Source organism: Vombatus ursinus, unplaced genomic scaffold, assembly GCF_900497805.2.
Source record: "Vombatus ursinus unplaced genomic scaffold, bare-nosed wombat genome assembly UNPS02014807.1, whole genome shotgun sequence".
NCBI classification, from domain to species: Eukaryota; Metazoa; Chordata; class Mammalia; order Diprotodontia; family Vombatidae; genus Vombatus; species Vombatus ursinus.
The window spans coordinates 11,252,681-11,270,694 of NW_020954585.1; the positions used below are offsets into that span (position 1 = coordinate 11,252,681).

General features: G+C 39.1%; 1 protein-coding gene across 4 annotated transcripts in view; it reads right to left on the bottom strand.

Moving 5' to 3' along the window:
• The window catches only part of SLC5A10 (solute carrier family 5 member 10), a 175,193-nt gene that overhangs the window by 19,259 nt on the left and 137,920 nt on the right, over positions 1 to 18,014 (bottom strand). For all 4 annotated transcript variants that reach the window (XM_027874791.1, XM_027874792.1, XM_027874789.1 and 1 more), the window contains one exon: positions 11,979 to 12,129. In XM_027874791.1, coding sequence (XP_027730592.1) covers positions 11,979 to 12,129 — 151 coding nt within the window. The remainder of the gene's footprint in view (positions 1 to 11,978; positions 12,130 to 18,014) is intronic.

Consider the following 18,014-nt stretch of genomic DNA (forward strand, 5'->3'; position numbering starts at 1 on the left):
TGGATTTACACAGAATAACGAACATGGTGGCCTACTTCCTCTCCCCATCCCATGACAATCACCATCTTCTTATACTCTGGATTCCATCTTATTTCAGAGAGTCTTGTTCATGCTCCTCACTGTGTAGAAAGGAAACAGGACTGCAGACTTTAGACCCAGTAAAATATAAGCTCTTTGGAGTCAGGCAGTACTGCCTAGGCTTCTAGGTGATCCAGTGGATAGGCCCTAGGCCTGGAGTCAGGGGTATCAAAATCAAATTAGGCTTCTGATAATTATTAACTGTGTGAATCTGACCAGTCACTTAACCTCTGTCAGTTTCCTCATCTGTAAATTGAGAATAATAATAGCACCTACCTCCCGGCGTTGTTATGAGGACAAACAATAACAACAACGAGAATCGAATGAGATGATATTCGTAGGATACTTCACTAACCTTAAAGTGCTATATAAATGCTAACTCATTATTATTTCACAGATGAGGAAACTGAGGCTTAGAAATAATGGTTAAGCAGCTTGCCCAAGGTCACACAGCTAGTAATCAATCAATCAACAATATTTATTAAGTAGTTACTACGTACCAGAAATTGTGTTAAATGCTGGGGTTACCAAGAAAAGCCAAAAACCACCTCTGCACTTAGGGAGCTGAGATATGGAAATAAGATATGGAGAGAAATTGTTGAGGGGCAGGAACTAGCAGCTAGGGGAACCAGGAAAGGCCTCCTGCAGATGGGAGCATTTGAGTTGAGCCTTAAAGGAATCCAGAGGATTCTGAAAGGTGGTGAAGAAGGAGCACATTCCAGGCATGAGAGACAGCCAGTGCAAAGGGGCAGGGATAGGAGATGGAGCTTGGTTGCAAGTAGTTAAGTGTGGCAGAACTGTGGAGTTAGATTTCGGAGAAGGGAGAATAATTATTGTAAAAAGAATGTAAAGGTAGGAAGGGGCAAGATTGTGAAGAGTTTTAAATGCCAAAAGAGTTTCTATTTGATCCTATACGTTAATGGGATACCACTGGACTTTGTTGGTGGAGGGGAGGGGGTGATATAGTTAGACCTGTACTTTGGGAAAATTACTCTGGTGGATGGGTGGAGAATGATTTGGAGTCAGGAGAGACTTGTGGCAGGGAGATCAATTAGGAGGCCATTATAATATTCCAGTCCTTTGTGATGACAGCTTGGGGTAGGGTGGTGACTGTAGAGAGGATGGTAGAGACATAGACAATAGGGAAGGAACCAGTATGTAAGGAGACACTGAAATATGTTTTGCATGGCTTCATATGTTGTACCATGGGTATTGTATTTCTTGCCTTCTCAATGGGTAGGGGAGGAATGGAGGGAAAGAGAGAATTTGGAACTGAAAATGAAAATTTTTTAATTAAAAAAAAGAAATTAAAGAAGGTGGTGGTGGTGGTGGTAGGGTGACAGTAGGGTTAATTTGTTGGAGAAGATAGAAGAGGATGAGATCAATGACAAGAAGAAGAGCCACTTCTTCATCACAGATTGGAGTGAGGGAAGAGATTGTGGAGGGTGATATCAAAGGAATTTGTGATAAGGGGAAGGGGAGAGGAGAGAGCTCCTGGTGGATGGCCTCAATTTTTTCAGTGAAGTATGAGGGGGAAATTCTCAACTGAAAGGCTAGAGAAAGGAGGTAACAAGGGAAGCTTAAGGAGGGAGGGAAAGGTACGGAAAGGCTGCTTGGATAGAGAATTGATTAGGGAGAATCAGAAGGATTGCTTTGCTGCAGTGAGGGCCCAATTAAGACAAAAATAACATAAATTTGTTGTGGATCCCATTCAGCAAGGTTTTGTGATTTCTTCTAGCTCTGTCCAATAGCACTTGAGTAGGAGTGAAATAAGTGGCATCAGTGCCTAAGGGCCCTTCCAATGCTGAGAATCTACAATTCTGTACAGGTCACAGTCTCCCTGACCCTCATTCATAAAATCGGGTTAATAATACTTGTACTATCTAAATAATAAGTAGTGTTTACATTTTTGTTGTGGTTGTTTGTTATTGAGTTCTTTCAGTCATGTACTCCACAAATATCTCATCTTATCCTTGCAACATCTCTGGGAAGCAGGTGTTATTATCATACCCAGATCAGGAAACTGAGGCAGAGATGAAATGACTGGCCCAGTGTCATACAGCTAGAGCATGTCTGGGGCAGGATTTGAAGAGAGGCCTTCCTGACTCCAGGTCCAGCTGCTCTAGCCACTTAGCCACTTATCTCATCAGGTTGTTGTGAGAATCAGATGAGATCTAAAAAGTACTTTGCAAAACTCGATGCACCACATAAATGTCAGTTATTATTTTCTCCCACTCACAAGCAAGTCAGGCCTCTAACAGGACTGAGAAGCCAACCTAGTGACAGTCCCTGAATTCCCAGCATTACCCCGAGCCAGGGTAGCTTGGGTCAGCATAAACCAATTCCAATCACTGTAATCACATTTAAAGGTTAATAATGGGAGAGAAAAGAGAGGGAGGAAGCAGCAGAAAGAGGGAAGAAGAAGGGGTTAGAGGAGGCAAGGAAAAGAGGGAGAAAGGAAAGGAAGAAACAAGAGGAAGGAGGGAAGGAAGAGAGAGGGCAAGAGGAAGGCAGGGTGGTTAGGATTGGCCTGGGATGAGGGAAATTGAGGGAAGGAGTCAGGAAGTCCTCAGGCTGCTGCAGATAGCCTTGTATCTTTCTAGATATTTCTAATCTAGGGGACCATGAAGGTCTGAGATAGAGAAGAAAAGGTCTCATGATTCCGAGAATAGCTGTGGGATAGAAGGATGGAACCACGAGGAACTGTTTGAAGGAGATCCCACTTCCAGGGGTGTGGAAAGCAATATATGATAAATGAAACTTGGAGAAAAGGGCCGGCCTACTCCAGCTATTCAGGGTGTCCAGGCCATCTTCTGTGATCTTCCTCACTTTCTCGGTGAAGGCACTCTATCCAAAACAGAACAGACCACAAACAGCTACCCACAGGGGCTGTGTCCATAGGCTCATGCTGACCAGCTTCTTGAAGGCCAAGAAAGCCCTGAATTAACAAGTGAGGGCCAGGAAACCTTTTATCAGAACCTGACTAAGGGTGGTTTGGTGATTCACTTGAAGCCAAGGTCAATAATCTTTACCTTCCTCCCAATGTCAGTTAAATGGGGACTGTTTGCTGTTTACTGACTTTGAAGCTGAAACCTGTGGGTTGATTGCTAGTTCTGACTGACAATCATTACAAAGTAGCAAGTGGAAGAGAGCTCCCCTGAGGCCTGAGGCCTGGGTGGGTGACCTGAGGATAAAAGGAGCGATTCTTCCCTCCCCCAGAAGGGGGATGGGCTGGGGCACTTAGCTCTGATGCTGAATCACAAAACAGTCCACACTCATAGAACCCTTAGCAAAATGGCAAGGTTTGCCTCCCCACTACCATCTTTGAACACCTGTTCAGCCTAAGAGCAACTGATAAACTCATTAAAATGGGGTGTAAATGACTAAAAAATAGTTTAGTCTGTTGCTTTCTCAGGAGCCTGGCATAGGGTCTTGGATTTGGAGCTGGAAAGGACCTTAGAGATAGATCATTCAGTGATTCTAGTCCAACACCCTATTTTGTAGGTATTTAAACAAGATATTTGTCCAGTCTCCTCATTTTACAGAGGAGGAAACAGGCCCAGAAAAATTAAGGGACATATTTATGGTCATGTGGGAAGTTAGTTGTAAAGTAAAGATTCTTGGTCTTCTGCCTCTAGATCCAGTACCCTTTTCCTTATATAATGCTGCCCACATTGGAAGGGAAAGAGTTCCATTTATACAGCACCTACTATCTACCAGGCATCATTTTACAGCTGAAGAAAATGAGGTAAACAAAGATTAAGTGACTTGCTCAGGGTCACTAGCTAGCATCTGAAGTTGAATACGAACTCACTTCTTCCTGATACTAGGTACCATTGTATATTATCCATTGCACCACCTAGCAGCCTCTCAACAAGAGAGCTTCTGGGCCTCTAAATTCCCCTCCCCAATCCCCCAAAAAAAGACAAACATAGAGCAGCTAGGTGGCGCAGTGGATACAGCACAAGCCCTGAAGTCAGGAGGACCTGAGTTCAAATATGACCTCAGACTAAACACTTAACACTTACTAGTTGTGTGACCCTGGGCAAGTCACTTAACCCCAATTGCCTAAAAAAAAAAAAAAGAAAAAGACAAACAAACAAAACTCCTCCCAAAGATGGCTGCCTATTTTCCATCTGCATAGGCTAGTCCTTGAGTTTTCTCTCAGGAGTGCTTAGAATCAGACTCAAAATCATGTCAAATGAACTTAGAAAACTACTAGTTAACGTTACCTAGGTTGCATTATGTTTTTATTTATTTTCTTAAACATCTTCCAATTACATTCCGATTTGGGTTGCACTGGGGAGTTTTTCTGGCCACTTCAAGTTTGACACCTTACTCTAACCCTCTTATTTTACAGATAGAGAAAGTGATGCCCAGAAACCATTAGTGATTTGCCCAAAAGCACACAGAAAGTGAATGGTAGAGCCAACAGCATTATCACTTTATACTTAGGTTGGTATTTAAAGTGCTTTCACATACATCCTTCATTTGAGCCTCAGGACATGTTGGGGGCTTAGGAATTATTGTTCCCATTTTACAGATGAAGAAACTGAGGCCCAGAGAGGGGCAGTAACTTGCCCAAAGTCACACAGCTAGTTAAATGGCAGAGGATGGGTTACAACCCCAGTCTCATGACCCCAAGTTCAGTGTTCTTCCCTGGACTAGTTCAACAATTCAGTTCAACATTTATTAAGCTCATACTGTATAAAAAGCTTTGTGCTTATTCTGGGGATATAGGGACAAAAAAGGAAACCAGTACCCCCTGCCTTCCAAGAACTTATATTTTACTGGTTCTAGAGCTCAGGGGCTCTGACCTATTTGTCTTTCTAACACAGCACAGAGCATGAATGAGATTCTCTGAAATAAGATGGGATCCAGGTATGAGGAGAGAGTGATTGCTAAGAGAGGGGGAGGAGAAATAGGTCACCATGTTCATTATTTTGTATAAATTGAAGGGTATGCTGGAACTAGCTCATACTGGTTCATGAAAGCCAGTTGTTAAATTTTCAATCTGAGCCTTTTACACCTCAGAAATTGACAAATGCTACAAATAGGACTTGATTTGTTGTTTTATTGATTGTCTAGATTTAAGGAAGTGATGGAGAAAATGTTAAGAATGCAGATTAAACTTAAAAGTATGACCCACATACATTTTTTTGAAGAGTTGCTTGTTAAACATTTGCTCATGTAAATCCCAATCTGATGCCAAGTTAAGCTTCAGTCCCCAAAAGCCACAATATCAATTTGGAATGGGACGTGTTGCTTAAAGAGAAAAGAGGCCTGCCACTGGTCCCTACCTACCTCTCACCAGCTACTTTCCTATGAGTCACTGGGAAACCAAGTTTCTGACTCCAGCAAGGTCACCATCCTCCTTCCAGTTTGAGATTCACTGACTGATTGATTCGGTGGACTCCTCTAACTACATTCCCTTTGTCCCTTAAGTGTCCAAACTGTGCTGAGTCTATCAGAGGGAGAACTGTGTTTGGAGTTTTGGAAGGCAGATTATCTATCAGTTAACCACAGAAGGACAGAAATGTTCTGCTGGGAAAAACCACCTCCAGACCACTTCCAAGGGTTGAGGCTGAATCCCACCACTAGGAAGAGCCTAGCCCAGGTATAGACCCCTAAGGACTTCCCTGCCCAAGGTTATATGCAGCAAATGAGTGGCAGCCCTGCAAGCCAAATTCCTTGGGATCAGGGATTATATACAACTTCCTTTACACAAGTCCATACACAAATAAGGACTTAATAAGTGCATTTTGATAATATGGAGAAGGGGGAAGCAACATATGATAGTAAAAACTGGCAGCTAGGAGACCCAGGTTATCTAGTCCTGGCTCTCATCATTATTTTTGTGATTTCAGGGAAGTTATAGAGCCTTTCTAAGTCTTAAAGTATTTCAGAACATTGGCCCTAGATTCTCCATCTGTGCTATCATTTTCCTAACCTAGGTTTCCCTCTTTCTCCCCCTTCTCGGTGAGTAATGTAATCACTGCCCTCCTTCCTAGTTATGGTCTCTACTTTTTTTTCCTCCCATGGTCTTTACTCAGGCAACCATTTGAAATTCTATAAAGTAATTACAGTTCATTGAATTTGTTCTAGTACTGCCAAACTGGAGTTACTCTCAAATCCACATATGATTTTAGGGGAGGGTCTTTTTCGGGGGGGGGGGGCATAGACTTCTCTCCCTGCTTATGAGGCTCTCGAACTGTGGGTATACTGCAAGGCTCTGTCACCCTGGACTATCATTCACTCTGCTTCTATCCTGGACCCTTACTCTCTCTCTCTCTCTCTCTCTCTCTCTCTCTCCTCTCTCTCTCTCTCTCTCTCTGTCTCTCTCTCTTTTTCTTTCTCATTTGGCGGTCTCATAGGTTCCATTGAGCTCAATGGCCAACTCTACACAGATGACTCCAAAGCTATAATCCAGTCCTAGTTTCTCTCCTGAGCTCCAGTCCAACATCACCAACTGCCTATTGAACACTTCAAGCTGTATGTCCCTGAGGAATCTCAAACTCAATATATCCATATATCCAAAACAGAACTCATTATTTCTACCCTCCTCCCAAAAAAGCTTTCCCTCTTCTAGTGCCCTATTTCTGTTGAGGGCACACAGATTGGCAACCTATGTCCACAACTCTCACATACCCCACATACTCTGTCAGTAGTCAAATCCTGTCACTTCTACCTCCATAATATCTTTTGCCTCTGACCCTTTCTCTCTATTCACATGACTACCACCCTAGTTCATGTCCCCTCTTGCCTGGACTATTGCTATCCCCTCATAATTGACTTCCCTGCCTTGGTTTTCCCCATTTCAAGTCATCCTCCACAAAACCACCAAAGTGACTATAGAGCACAGGTCCGATCATGTCACTTCCCCAATCAGTAAACTCTTAGTGAATCTCTATTACTTTTAGGATCAAATATAAATCCCTCTGTTTGGCATTTAAAGCTCTTAAGAACCTGGCCCCATCCTTCCTGTACAACCTTATTACACATTATTCTCTTCATACAGGCCTTCTTGCTTTTCCTCACACACACACACACACAATACTCCATGACTTTGCCTAAGTTGTTCATTTGTCTGGAAAACTCTCCTTCCTCACTTCCACCTCTTGGAACCCCTGGTTTCCTTCAAGATTCAATTCACAGATCACCCTCTGCATGAAACTTTTCCTTGTCTCCCTAGATGCTAGTGCCTTTCCTCCTCAAGGTTACTTTGAATCTCCTTTGTATGTCTTTTGTATGTATTGTTGTCTCCTCAGTTAGAACGTAACTGCCCTGGGGGGCAGGAAGTATTTTACTTTTGACTCTGTGTCTCAAACACCTAGTACCATGCCTGACACACATGGGCATTTAATAAATGCTTGCTGGAGGAATAGTTTACCGATCAGATGTATGGAGAAGGGAAATGACCAAATAATGGATAATTTTGATTACATTAAATTAAAAGGGTTTTGCACAAACAAAACAAATGCAATCAAGATTACAAGGAAAGCAGAAAGAGGGGAAACAATTTTTACAGCAAGTGTTTCTTATAGAGACCTCATTTCTAAAACGTATAGAGAACTGAGTCAAATTTACAAGAATACAATACATTCCTCGACTGATAAACGGTCAAAGGATATGAACAGGCAATTTTCAGATGAAGAAATTAAAGCTATCTATAGTCATATGAAAAAATGCTCTAAATCACTATTGATTAGAGAAATGCAAATTAAAACAACTCTGAAGTACTACCACACACCTCTCAGATAGGCTAATATGACAGAAAAGGAAAATGATAAATGTTGGAGAAGATGTGGGAAAATTGGGACACTAATGAATTGTTGGTAGAATTGTGAACTGATCCAACCATTCTGGAGAGCAATTTGGAACTATGCCCAAAAGGCAATCAAACTGTTTGATCCAGCAATACTGGTCTGTATCTCAAAGAGATCATAAAAAAGGGAAAAGGACCTGTACAAAAATATTAATAGCAGCTCTTTTTGTGGTAGTAAAAAATTGGAAATTGAAGTGATGTCCATCAATGGGGGAATGGCTGAACAAGCTGTGGTATATGAATATAATGGAATACTATTGTGCTATAAGAAATGATAAGCGTGTGGACTTCGGAAAAACCTGGGTAGACTTACTTTAACCGATGCTGAGTGAAGTGAGCAGAACCAGGAAAACATTGTACACAGTAACAGCAACATTGTGTGATGACTGAGTATGATTGACTTAGCTCTTCTCAGCAATACAATGATCCAATACAATTCCAAAAGACTCATGACAGAAAATGCTATCCACCTCCAGAGAAAGAACTATGGAATCTGAATATAGATTGAAGTAAACTATTTTCACTTCTTTCTTTTATTTTTTTGTTGGTTTCTTTTTTGTTCTGTTTCTTCTTTTATAACATGACTGATATGGAAATATATTTACATGATTGCACAGATATAACCTATAACAGATTGTTTATTGTCTTGGGGAGTGGGAGATGAAGGAGGGAGAGAGAAAAAATTTGGAACTCAAAATCTTATTTAAAAAAAGAATGTTGTGGGGGCAGCTAGGTGGCTCAGTGGTAGAGCACCCGGCCCTGGATTCAGGAGGACCTGAGTTCCAATTCAGCCTCAGACATATAACACTCACTAGCTGTGTGACTCTGGGCAAGTCACTTAACCCTATTGCCTGGCCAAAAAAAAAAAAAAAAGAATGTTGAAAACTATCTTTATAGGTAATTGAAAAAAATAAAATTGTATTAAAAATTAAAAAAAAAATGCTTGTTGTTTGATTGAGTTAGTATTTAAGGATGATAGAATATGAGCTCCCAGAGGACAGATTTTACTTTTTTTAATCTTTATCTTTATATGTCCAACCCCTCTCTTATCTTAATATTGTTGAATTGAATTGAATTGAGCTCTTTATAACCTGCCCCCTTCCAACCTTCCCAGTCTTCTTACACCTTACTCTCTTCCAATAACACACAGGAATTCCCTCTCCCATGTCATTCTATGCCTGGAATGCTGTCCCCTTGCTTCAGCTTCTTAGTTTTTGGTGGCTCCTTTCAAGACTCAACTCAAATTTCACCTATTCAAGGAGGCCTTTCTGATCCCTCCAAGCTCTTAATGTCTTCCTCTCTGAGAAGCTTCCATTTACTCTGTATAAATATTGGTTTACAAGATATATACATACATATATGTATATATATGCATATAATACATATATACATATGTGTGTATATGTTCTCTCTCATTAGAATGTAATCTCCTTGAGGGCAGGAACTGTATGTTTGTCCTTCTTTGTATAATCAGCATTTAGCACAGTGTCTACCCACAGTAAGTCTTAATAAATACTTGATTTGAGCTCATCAGAGTCCTGTGTGGTCAGAACAGACAGAGACAAACTCAAGAGAATTCTTCAAATACAATCCGGGGTGTGCTAATGATAGAGTCACTAGTTCATTCGCTGTGAGGAGAGAAGCTTCAAAATGGGACTGAATGGGGAAAGGAGGAACCTTGGGCCCAGGTAGAAAGAGACTCTACTCCTCCAGTGAACACAGGAACTGAAAGAAATAACTGCAGCTCTGGCCTGGGAGTGGGAGTTAGGGTGAGCTAGCCAGGAAGGAGAAGGTGATTCAAAGGACAGCGAAATGGGCTGAGCCAGAAGGGATAAGAGGAGGAAAAATGAACATCTGGAAGACACTTAACAAGTCTTTCAGCCAAGTCAGGCCTGTGAACCTATAACTTACTACACTCTGCGCAGAGTTTGTGCCCTGAGCTTCCCTGTGTAGGATATTTTCCAGTGAGATATTGGATTATAGGTACTACATTGCAGGACAGCAGGTCAGGGACACAGAACCTAAGAAGATGGGAAAGGTGGAAAGGTTGTGATCCGAGAGGCACAGTTTTAGAAGAGAAATCTCCTGGAGGCCTCCCCAGAAAACCTGTGATTCCAAGGCTGCCTTGTACTGAATTATATTCTAAGGTCTTTTTTTTTCCCTTCGGTAAAGCAGGAGCTGACCATAGTAGGAAGTGTCAGGCTGAGGGTGACTGAAGGGTCACTCCTGCAGGTCCTCCCCCCACACCCCCACCTCCCCAGCGTTTACTCCCTCTGTGATCAGCCTCTGATGGATCTGTTGTAAAGTTAATTAAGCTGGATGCAAACAAGGCTGTGGGCTTACAGGGGATGATTGCATGGCCTCAGCCTACCAGCCACACAACATGTTCCAACAGGCCCTGTGGAACAGGAAGAAGCTCTTGCTTTGCATATTCCAAAGTGCTAGATACAGGGGTGGGGGCATGGGCTCATCAGACTTCTTATTAATAACTTGCCTCTAGATCAAAGTGCCAACCTCCTGGTAATTTTTGGCTTTCTGGTGAGCAATTGGTTGGGGGGTGGAAAGGACAACAAGGGAACATTTTTTCCTCTGGGCTATCTGGAACATGAGTAAAAGTGTTTAGATACTCAGGCCTCTACTTCTCCTTGGCATCCTCAGTGGTATCCCTGTCTCCCTCCTTTCCATCCTATACATGTTGTCAGTTTAATCTTCTTAATCACATTACTTTCCATCAAAAAACTTTACTGGCTCCCTATTTCCTACTAGATAAAGTCCAGCAAAATGCATTAGCCTGACATTCTAGGCCCTCCATAATTTCTGGCCCCAGACTTCCTTTCCATACCTTATTTCCTAACTCCACTCATACATCCCAGGCTCCAGCCAAACAGGACTATAGCTATTCACGGAATATATTTCCTCCATTTGGAATGCTCTCCCTACCATCTCTGCCAATTCAACTCCTACCCATCTTTCAAGGCCCAACCCAAATGCCAGCTCCTCAATAAGAGCTTCCCTGATCCCAGCTGGAAGTGACCTCTTCCTGATCTGCTCCAACCACCACCCCCAATGCCTAGCATATAATTTGTGACTTTCTCATTGGCCTATGTCATATTCTGTCTGATATTGAAGTTATCAGAATACATGTCTATTTTTCCTATATTTTCCTCTATTATTCTCTAAGGTAGCAGTCTTCAAAGTGGCTTCATGGGGGGAGGGGTTGACAAACTCTCTCAGAGGCTGTGGCATGACTCCAAATAGCATGTGATCAACCAATGAGCAGGAAGATAAGCTGCATCTCACCCCACAAGAGTCAATCTTCTGTGTTGTTTGTCTCCAACATAATCACAACTACCCTTCATTCATTACAGTCCAACACTCCCTTATTCCATACCTTCCCACCATTTTGCAATCTCCCAACCCTCCCTCTTCTGTTTTGACAACCCCTGAGGGAAGTTATAATCTAACTGCAACGTAGGTATCTACAGTAGCAGCTACCCAGGTGTTACTGGGAAAACATCAATTTCCTTCCTAACTCATTTGGTTAGGTATAGACAAATGTCCCATACCATATATCACAATAAGCTCCAAAAGTACACATAACCTAAATATAAAAGGTCATATCATAAGCAAATTAGAAAAGAAGGGAAAGAAATATCTTTCACAGTTATGAACAGTGGAAAAGTTCTTGACCAAACAAGGGATAGTGAAAATCACAAGAGAAAAAACAGACAATTTTGAGTACATAAAATGTTTTTGCACACATAAAACCAATGCAGTTAGAAGGAAAACTATTAATTGGGGAAAAAAATCTTTGCAGCAGAATTTTTTTCTCATAAAGTTCTGTTATCTAAGGTCTATAAAGAATTTATTTAAATATATAAGAACAAGAGTCACCCAACAATAAATAAATGATCAACAGTTATGAATAAGCAGTTTTCAAAAGAAGAAAGGCAAGCTATCAACAACTATATGAAAAAGTGTTCCACATCACATACAACTCCACTGCGCGTGTTCATTATGAGGATCAACAAACCTGACTTTCTTTTCTCTAGTCTGATAGGACCCTGACGCATACCTGCCCACCAACAGGAGCTCCCTCTCTCCTGCTTGAGGTCTCAGCTTCCTCCAGATGTCCATAGTGAAGAGTGTGCTGCTACTGTTGAAGATGGAGGTCAAGGAGGACATCAAGGCTGCCATCATAACAGCAATCATCAGTCCCCGAAGCCCTGACAGCATTGAAAAAAAGGTCATGGTGACAAAGCAGGTTCTTCACCAACCTCCCCCTACCCTGTACTCCTCCTGACAAACACAAATGGATCCATCTAGAACCCAGAAAGAGCAAGAGGCTCTGATTCTAGCCCTGAGTTTTCCAGTGACTTCCTGTAGGACCATCAGCAAGTCATTCATCCTCCCTGTACCATCTGTCTTTTTAATAAAAACAATGGGATAATCTTTAAGGTACCTTCTCGCTCTGATGTTCTGTCATTGCATGCTTTCTTTTCCTCTGAGGCAGGTATATTAGGACCATTTTACAAAGAAAGGCAACCAGAAACCTATAGAGGGTCTGCGATTTACCATAAGTCATACATTGGCAAATCAAGATTAGAGCAAGTTCTGACTCATCTCTAAGCCTAGATCCTGCCTCCATTGTGCTTCACCTCTATGTCTTAATTTTATATTCACTGCTTTGGGGGAAGGACAAAGACCTTCATTGAGTTGACTGGGGGTTGGAGGTGGGGGCAAGGTAAAGCGGTAATTCTGTCAAAGAAACCTGAAGAAGGGATCTTCTAAGAAAAAGAGACAATTTATGGGAAGTGTGAGCCAGGCTCAAACAGAAAAGAAACACAAGAATAGGTGAGATGACAGTCCAGAGCCTGTGAGAAAAGGAAGGAGGAGGAAGTAAGACCTAAGCCACTAGACAAAAACCTGAAGGAGAGAAGAAGAAAACTGACATGTAAAGACAGAGTGAAATTGAGGAAGAGCGAAGGAAAGAGAACTACCAGTTAAGATGGCAAATGTTAAAGGTTCTAGAACTCAGCTCCCCTAGCAAATACTCCAACAATGATTTATAAGAATACCAGATGAAACAATGATCAAGAAGACCAAAGAGAAAACTCTTTCATATAGTACAGGAGTACACAAGAAAAGGATCAGAAACTTGCAGGCACTCTGAGCCTGGATTTACCAGGAGAGAATAAAGGCAGATTGGTTTCTGCTAAATGAGACCTGAAGCCAGTGGGATTCTGGTACTTCAATGTTAGCTACTTGGACAGTGTGGCACTGAAGGTAGTAGACATCTCATGAACCTCACTCTTATCAGAACTGGGCAAGGGGGCAGCTAGGTGATGCAGTGGATAGAACTCTGGCCTTGGAATCAGGAGGACCTGAGTTCAAATTTGACCTCAGACCTGACATTTACTAGCTGTGTGACCCTGGACAAGTCACTTAACCCTGACTGCCTCACCAAAAGGAAAAAAAAAAAGAACTGGGCAAGGGAGGACTGAACACACATACACATACACACATAAATAATTTGATGTAGAAATACATTAAATTAAACAGGGAATTAGGGCAGGGAAATGGGAGAAGGGAAAGGAAGGTTTAAGAGGGAGGATGGAGAAGGAATAGCCCCCAAGTAAAGCAAAGTGAACTTCATCTTTAAAGAGGAGAAAGGGAGGATTAAATGGATAGAAAGTGTAAAGGTCATTGATCGGGGTCTAGACTGGGTGAAGAGTGGAAGGGTAGAGGAATAAGATCAGAGCATTTCAATTATAGATCACTAATGTTAATTTCATTCCTTTTCTTTCCCCACTTCTCATTTGTAAGAGGAGAAGGCAAGGGGCAAGGAGAGGAAAAATTCTAAGAGGATATGATGGAGGTAAAAACACAATTAATAAACATAACAATAAATATGAATGGAATGAATGCACTCATAAAATGGAAGAGAGTAACAGAATGGTTTAGAAAGCAGAAGCCAACAATATGTTCTTTACAAAAAATGTAAAGGTGAAACATAAAGATTCACAAAGAGTTAAAGTAATGGATTGAACTAGAATTTACTCTGCTTCACTCGATTTTTTTTTTTAAAGCAGGGGTGGTAATAATGATCTCAGGCAAGGCAACAGTAAAAATAGATGTGGTTAAAGGAGATAAAAAGAAAAACCATATCACATACAAAAGGACAAAAGATAAATAAATAATATCAATATGTTAAGATATATGCACCAAATAGCATAGTATATAAGCACTTAAAAGAAAAGCTAATCAAATTATAGAAAGAAATAAATAGCAAAATGAAAATAGTCAGAGACATCACTGTGCCCTTTTCAGACAAATCTAACAAAAAGATGAACAAGAAAGAAGTTGACCTGAATACAGTTTTGGAAACATAAAATAAAACAGACCTCTGGAGATTACTGAATGGGAATGGAAGGAATATATGCATATATACATTTACATATGCATGTATGTATACACATATATATCTTAGCTTTACATAACATCTTTATAAAAATTGACTATGTGAATGGGCATAAATAACTCATAAACAAGTTCAGGAAAGTAGAAACATTAATATATCTTTACTGAACAAAGTACAATAAAATTAAAATCAATAAAGGATTTTTGAAGAAAGGATTAAAAAAGACTTAATAAATTGAGAGGATGCCCATCAACTGGGGAATGGCCGAACAAGTTGTGCTATCTGAATGTAATGAAATACTATAAGAAATGATGAACAGGCAGACTTCAGAAAAACCTGGAAAGACTTGTATGGTCTGATGCTGAGTGAAGTGAGCAGAACCAGGAGAACGTTGTACACAGTAACAGCCATATTGTACGATGACTAACTTTGACAGACTTAGCCCTTCTCAGCAACGCAAGGATGTAAGACATCCCAAAAGGTCTCATCATGGAAAATGCTATCCACATCCAAAGAAAGAACTATGGAGTTTGAACGCAGATCGAAGCATACCACTTGCTATTTTTTTTCTTCTATTGAGCTGTGTTTCCTCTTTCTGGTCTCCTGTTGGTTCTAATTCTTCCTTACAAGACGAGTAATGTGAAAATATGTTTAATAGGAATGTATATGTATACCCTATATCAGATTGTGTGCCATCTTGGGGAGGGAGGTGGGGAGAGAGGGGAGAAAAATTTAAAACTCAAAAGCTTATGGAAGTGATTGTTGATAAATCCAAACAAATTAATTTTAAAAAGCCTTAATATAACCCTTAAAAGTTGATAGGTCAAAGAACAATCCTAAAAACAACAGATCATTAAAGAAAATGATAACAATGAGACAGCATTGCTAAACCTCCAACTAAATGCAAAAAATAGACATTATGAAAAATCAAAAGCAAGAAAGCAAACTTAAAAGAAAAACCTATTGAACTGATAAGACAAGCAGCATGACATAGTAGATAATGTTGAACTTGAAAACAGAGAGATCTGTGTTCAAATCCTGCCTCGGATACTCACTAGCTATGTAAACCTGGTCAAATCATTTAATATCTCTGCTTCTCAGTTTCTTCATATTTAAAATTAGGGCATTAGACTCAATGATACTAAATACTCTTTTAGCTTTAAATCTACGATTCCCTGATAAATAAAACTAGGAGTTGGTTTTTTTAAAAAGTTAATGAAAGAGACAAACCATTAGCCAATTAGATTTCTAAAAAGAGATGGAAAACTATATTACCACACTCAAAAATGTAAAAGGAGAATTCACAACATATAGAGAAGAAAAAAGGGAAATATTCAAAACCATTTTGCAAAAGTATGTACCATCAAAACTTATAATTTAAATGAAATAGATGAATATTTATAAAAACATTAAATACTCAAATTATCAACAGAAGAAATAGAGAATTTAGATAATCCAGTCTCAGGAAAGAAAATTGAATATGCTATAAATTAACTCCCAAAGGAAAGAACCCCAGGATCAGATAGATTTACAAGTTAATTTTGTCAAACATTCAAATAGTAATTAACTCCAATATTACATAAGTTGTTTGTGAAAATAGAGAAAGTAACCTACCAAGTTCCTACTATGAGTGAAATATGGTTCTGACACATAAACCAAGGAGAGATAAAACAGAGAAAGAAAATTAAATATATATTTCTAATGAATATCAATATGCAAAAGTATTGATAGCAAAGAATCTACACCAACATAGCAAAAATACCATACATTATGAGTAGAATGGATTTATATAAGGAAAGCAGAATTGGTTCAATATTAGGTAAATTATAAGTACAATAGGTCATATTAATTACAAAAATAATAAGAACTACATAATTACATCAAGAGATGTAGAAAAGCCTTCTGGCAAAATACAACACTCACTTGTGTTTAAAAAAATATTTTTAAAATCAGACTAAAAGGAACCTTGTTTAATATTATAAATAGTATCTACCTAAAACCAAGAGGTAATATTATCTGTAATTGAGAAATACTAGAGCCCTTCCTAAGAAAATCAGGAGTAAAGCAAAGAAATCATTAGTTCCTAAAATGCTAGCTGGTACAGCAAGATAAGAAAAAGAAATCAAAAGATTAAACACAGACAAAGAAGAAACAAAAATTTTGCTCTTTTATAGATGGTTAACATAGAGAACCCTAGATATTCAATTGAAATTTGATTGAAATAGTAATTTCAGCAAAGTATCTTAATATAGAATAAGCACAAATTCATCAGCTTGTTTTTCTATTACCAATAAAGGCCAATAGGAAGAGATAAAGAAAGATATACCATTGAAAATAACTACCAAATGTATAAATATCTGAGAATCTACACACAGACACAGACACACACACCCACCCACATAGAGGAATTACCTGAATAAAACTACAAAACATTCTTTGTAGAAATAAAGACAGAGCTAAATAATTGAAAAGATATTAATTGCTCATAGTTGGGCAATAGTAACGTAATAAAATTACAATATCATCCAAATTAATTTACAGATTCAGTATTACATCTAAGTACAAAAATTTACTTTATAGAACAGACTAAATAACAACAAAATTCACCTGCAGAAACAAAAAGTCAAAGAAAATAATGACAAAAAGCATGATAGCAGGTGACTTAGCAGTACCGGATCTCAAACTATACTACAAAGTGGTAATTATCAAAACTATTTGGTCCTAGTTGAAAAATAGAAAAGTTAATCAATGTTACATATTAAGTACACAAAGCCCAGAAGCAAGTGAACCTAGTATTTGTTCATAGTGTTTGATAAACCCAAGGACTCTAGCTACTGAGTTAACACTATTTGTCAAAAATTTCATGGAAAGCTAGAAATCAATTTGCAGAAATTAGGTTTAGACCAACATCTCACAGTATTTAACAAAATAATCTGCAAAGGGATACATGACCTAAATAAAAAGATCTAATCATTAACAAATTAGAGGAAAAGGGTAAGAGATATTCCTCACAAGTATAGATATGTAAGAATTCTTGACCAAATAAGGGATAGAAAGGATAATAAAAGGTAAAATGGACAATTTTTATTACATAAAATTGGAAAATTTATGCACATACAAAACCAATGTAGTTAGAATTAGAAAGGCAACAATTAACTGGGGAAAAATATTTGTGGCAGATTTTTCTGATAAAGAGCTGATATCCTGGCTATATAAAGAATGGATCAAAATATATAAGAATTAAAGTCACTCTCAATATATAAATGGTCAAAGAATATGAACAAGCAGTTTTCAAAAGAAAAAGGCAAACTATCAATAATCCAAACCACTAATTATAAGAGAAGTGTAAATTAAAAAGTCTGAGGTTCCACCTCACACCATCAGATTGGCAAAGATAATCAAAAAAATGACAATTATTGGGGGGGACTATGGGAAGACAGTAATATTAATGAACTATTAGTGGAGCTATGCATTAGTCCAACCATTCTGAAAAGCAATTCGAAACCATTCCCAAAAAGTCACTTAATTGTTCATACCTTTTGACCTGGTATTGTTATTGCTTCTGCTGCTGCTACTTTATACCCCAATAGAGTTCAAAAATAGAGGTAAAGGACCCATATGTACAAAATACATATACATATGTATTTATAGCAGCACATTTTGTGGTAGCAAAAAGCTGGAAACTAAGGG